Source organism: Hylaeus anthracinus, unplaced genomic scaffold (genome assembly GCF_026225885.1).
Source record: "Hylaeus anthracinus isolate JK02 unplaced genomic scaffold, UHH_iyHylAnth1.0_haploid 11208, whole genome shotgun sequence".
NCBI lineage: Eukaryota > Metazoa > Arthropoda > Insecta > Hymenoptera > Colletidae > Hylaeus > Hylaeus anthracinus.
This window is the reverse complement of record NW_026533776.1, coordinates 1-5561: the sequence shown is the minus strand read 5'-3', so window position 1 is coordinate 5561 and position 5561 is coordinate 1. Positions and strand designations below refer to the sequence as shown.

The 5561-nt window shown below is 18.9% G+C and overlaps 1 protein-coding gene across 1 annotated transcript; it reads left to right on the top strand.

Annotated features, from left to right (window-relative positions):
• Positions 1-2330: 2330 nt before the first annotated feature.
• On the top strand, positions 2331-3292 carry LOC128896530 (NADH-ubiquinone oxidoreductase chain 1-like; the record flags this gene model as incomplete). The annotated part of the gene is given in 1 exon segment (XM_054159896.1): positions 2331-3292. A coding segment is annotated over 1 exon segment (921 nt), but the record flags the coding sequence as incomplete, so codon positions are not given.
• Positions 3293-5561: the final 2269 nt, after the last annotated feature.

The following is a 5561-nucleotide window of genomic DNA, read 5'->3' as shown; positions in this document are numbered from 1 at the left end:
CAATAAAATGTTTAAAAGTTATTTATAAATTTTACTAAAATTGTGGAAAATTTTAGTTTAACTTTAAAATTTTTCTATTACAATGAAAGGATTTAATTGTATTTAAAAATTTTATTTATTTTATTGTGGTTTAAAATAATTAATTATTTTGATTAAATTTATATAAATTTTTAATTGAAATTAGATACTATATTATTTAAAGTTTATAATTAATACAACTGAATGAAAGTTTTATTTAGTAATTAAATCTAATAAGGGTTAATTAGGTGCCAGCAGTAGCGGCTAGACCTGACTTGTAAATTAATTAATAATTAATTAATATTAAATGTTTATTTATAAATTTTTGTAGTTAAAACTAATTTTGGTGAAATAATTAAATAGTTTTTAAATTTAATTATTAAATTTATTTAAATGTATAATTTTAAATTAAAACTAGGATTAGATACCCTATTATATAGAATTTTTAAATTAATTAGTGATTAAATGTAAATCATTAAAATTAAATAATATGGCGGCTTTTTAATTTATTTAGAGGAACTTGTATATTTATTTGATAGTCCACGAAAAGATTTACTAAAATTTGGTTAATGTATTGTTGTTTTAAAAATTTATAAGTATATTATTTTTAATAAATTTGACTAGAATTATTATTCAAATCTAAATATTACATATTTTAGTTTATATGAGTTACATTAAATTTTATTTAATTGAATTGTACTGTTTTTAATTATTACCTAAGATTGGATTTAAAAGTAAATATAATTAATTAATTATATTGAAGTTAATTATATTAAGTGTACAAATCGCCCGTCATTTTTATTTTTTATAATAGAAAAAGTCGTAACATAGTAAAAGTATTGGAAAATGCCTTTGGAAAATTAAAATTTAATATATTTATTAAATTAAATGAATATCATTAATAATTTTATTTAATAAATTTTATTTAATATTGTTAGTTTAGTATATTATATTATTAAAATAAATTTATATGGTTAGGTTTTAGTAAAATTATAAATAAATTGATTAATATATAGATTTTAGTATTGTGAGAGAATTTTAGACTTATTTTATATTATAAATTTATTTTTGTGCCTTTTGTATCAGGATTTATTAAAATTAAATTATTAAATATAGTTATCTCGAAAATAAAAGATTTATTTAAATATTATTTTTTATATGTCATCATAATTTATAATATTAAAATAGAAATGAAAAGTTAGTCGATTTTATTGATATCTAGTTATTTTAAAAATAAATTTAATTTAGATTAATTTATTGATTTATTTTGTTTACAAAAATTAAATTATAAATTTATTAATAAATTATGGGATAACCTGTAATTTTTATATAATCTTTTTTATTTCTTGTAGAATTAATACATTTGTAGATATAAAATTAATTTATTTTAGTAAAAATTTAATAATTTATGCTTTAGTTAGTTAATTATTTAAATTAATATTGATGTATTTATTTATATAAAATAAGATTAAGTAATTATAAGTTAATTGATATAATGATAAAATTAGTATAATTTAATGTAACTTTAATATTTATTAAAAATGAATATTTTTGGAATTAAGCAAAATTTATATTCACCTGTTTATCAAAAACATGTCTTTTTGTTAATAATCTAAAGTCGATTCTGCCCGTTGAAAATTTATTTGAAAGGCTGCAGTATTTTGACTGTACAAAGGTAGCATAATCAATAGTTTTTTAATTGAAAACTAGAATGAAAGAGTTAATGAAATATAAACTTTCTTAATTATTTTTATTGAAATTTTATTTTAAGTTAAAATTCTTAACTGTAATTAAGGGACGAGAAGACCCTGTAGAATTTAATTTATTAAACCCTAGTTTTATTTGTTTAGTTCTAGGGTTTAATAAATTTAATTGGGAGGATTGTTAAATTTAAAAAACTTTAGTATATAATTATCAATAATTTTTGCTTAGATAGATTATTTAATAAATAATGTTAGATAAATTACCTCAGGGATAACAGCGTAATATTTTTGGAAAGATCAAATTTATATAAATGATTACGACCTCGATGTTGAATTAAGATAAATTTTAAGTGCAGTAATTTAATAATTAAGTCTGTTCGACTTTTAAAATCTTACATGATTTGAGTTCAGATCGGCGTGAGCCAGATCGGTTTCTATCTTTAATTAATTTAAATGTTTTTGTACGAAAGGACCGGATGTTTTAAAAATTTTATATATTTTTATAATTATTTTGGCAGAATATAGTGCATTAAATTTAGAATTTAATTATATATACAATAATTTATATAAGTAATAATATATTCACTTGTAAACTATTTTTATATAAATTTTATTTTTTTTGTTTTAATAATATTAATGATATTAGTTAGGGTAGCTTTTTTAACTTTATTTGAACGTAAGGTTTTAGGGTATATTCAAGATCGTAAGGGACCTAATAAATTATCATTAGTTGGATTATTGCAACCATTTAGAGATGTAATTAAATTGCTTAATAAAGAATTTTATTTAATTGAAAAAATTAATTTATATAATTATTTATTTATACCTATAGTAATTTTAATTTTATCTATATTTATTTGGGTAGTTATTCCTTTTTATGTAAATTTGTATCCAATAAATTTAGGTATTTTATATTTATTGAGTATTATATGTTTAGGGGTTTATCCAATTATATTAAGTGGTTGGTCTTCTAACTCTAACTATCCAATACTAGGTTCAATTCGTTCAATTGTTCAATCAATTTCTTATGAAGTAAGATTATTTTTAATACTTTTTTCTCTATTACTAATAATTGAGGGATTTTCATTAAGAGGATTTTATATTTTTCAGATAAATTTATTTTTTGTTATTTATTTGTTTCCTTTATATTTAATATTTTTAGTTAGAATATTAATTGAATTGAATCGAACTCCTTTTGATTTAGTTGAAGGAGAATCTGAATTAGTTTCTGGATTTAATACAGAGTATTATGGAGGTGAGTTTGCTTTAATTTTTATAGCAGAATATTTAAGAATTGTTTTTGTAAGAAATTTAATTACTTTATTATTTTTTGGGTTTAACTTTTTTTCTTTAAATTTTATTTTAACTTATATGTTTCATGTTTTTTTTGTAATTTGAATTCGAGGGGTTTTACCCCGCGTTCGGTATGATAAAATAATGTTTATGTGTTGGAAAAAGTTTTTATCAATGTCTTTAATTTATTTGATTTTTATTTATGGAATTAAAGAATTAATTATAATATTAAGTTAATAGAATTTAATTTCTAACTTATATTTTCAAAATATATGCTTATACAAGCTCATTAACTAATTATAAAATATTAATTTATCCCAGTAATAATTTAATACGGGGGTGATAAAAAAGTATGAAAAATAAATAATGGTAAAAAATTGCCTGATTTCAGTATAGGGATATTCAATTATTTGCCCTCCTAATCATGTTAGTAAAATAAATGTATTAGCGAATATTCAGAATGTGATTTGACTTAAAGGATAGAATATATTTGTTTTAATTTTATGAACTCTAGAAGTTGAAGGAAGAATTAAAAGGATTGCAATTGATAAAAATAATATAATTACTCCTCCTAATTTGTTAGGAATACCTCGTAAAATTGAATAAGCGAATAGGAAATATCATTCTGGTTTAATGTGTTCAGGGGTAGCTATAGAGTTGGCAGAGATGAAGTTGTCAGGGTCACCTAAGTAGTAAGGTGCTTGTATAATAATAATTCAATGAATTATTATAACAACCATAAATCAAAGAATATCTTTTAAAGTATAATAAGGGTGAAAATAAATTTTGTAAAGATTAGAATCTAACCCTATTGGGTTATTAGAACCTGTTATATGGAGATAAACTAAATGAATAAAAACTAAAATTACAATAATTATGGGGAAGATAAAATGAAATGAATAAAATCGGTTTAATGTAGCATTATTAATTGAAAATCCCCCTCAAATCCATTCTACTATGGGTTGTCCAATGTAAGGAATTGCAGATAATAAATTTGTAATAACTGTTGCACCTCAAAATGATATTTGACCTCAAGGTAGTACGTAACCTAAGAAGGCTGTAGCTATAGATATTAATAAAGTTACAACTCCAATGTATCAAACAATATAAAATTTAAATGAGTTATAATAAATTCCTCGACCTACATGAATATATATTAAAATAAAAAATATTGATGCTCCATTTATATGAATTAATCGAATTAGTCACCCAAATCTTACATTTTTTATGATATGAATAACTCTATCAAATGCGTAATAAATATTTGGACAATAATGGATAGATAATAAAATTCCTGATACTAGTTGAATTAGTAAATATAAACCTAAGAGTGACCCATAGTTTCAAAATAATCTAATATTTAATGGTGTTGGTAATTTAACTAAGGAAGAATTTAGAGTTTTTAAAATAGGATCTTTTAACATGATATTAGTTTTTTATTTTTCGTAAAGGTTTGAATTTTAATGAACATATTTTTATAGATAATGTTAATGAATAAAATAAATAAATAATTCTTAGATAAGTTAATAGATTATACGGATATTTATAAATTAAGTGAATATTAGAATAATTATAATAAAATTCATTATTATCAATAACTCTATCAAATTTAATTATAAAAAGTGTAATTAATAGATTTAATAAGATTAAACCAATAAGAAATGTTTTTTCTTTGTTGTTTACTTTTATTTTATAATTATTAATGAATCTTGTAAAGTATAGGAATATAATTATTACTCCTCCTACTATAGAAATAAAAATTATTAATAAGTACATTGGTATTTTTGAAATATAAAAATTTAATATTAAGATTAATGTTATATTACTAATTAATAAAATTATTAGATTTAGTGGGTGAAAATTTATTATAACAATAGGGGTTAATAGTAGTATAAAAATGGATATAATAATTACTCATTTAATAATTCAAGTTATCATTCAAAAAATAGTTTAAATAAAACATTAATTTTGGAGATTAAATTTAATTTTATGAATTTTTTTTGAAAATTATTATATGTTATTATTTAAATTTATAGTTAAATGTGTTATTATCTTTAATTTACAAAATTAACGTTTTTATTAAACTATAACTAATTTTATTTCACAAGTAATTTTAATTTTTAAATTTATAAACTTTAATTATTTAATATTAATATTAATTTTAATTATTTTTATAATTTATAAATTTAATGTTTTTTTTTTAATATTTATAATTTGTATAGAATTTCTGGTTTTAATTAATTTATCTGTTTTATTAAATTATCAATTAAGATATATAAATGATTGATTATTTTTATATTACTTAATTTTTGCTGTAAGAGAAAGAGTTATTGGAATAACTTTAATAATTTGTATAGTAAATGTTTATGGTAATCAGAATATAAGAGTGTTAAATTTAAGATATTAATAAATTTATGACATTTTTTTTAATCGCTTTATATTTTATTGTAATAATTTATTTAACCAATGGAATAAAAGTTTTATTGGGAAACTTAGTTATTTTTTTTAATATATATTTATTATTAAAGTATGATTTTTTTGTCGAAT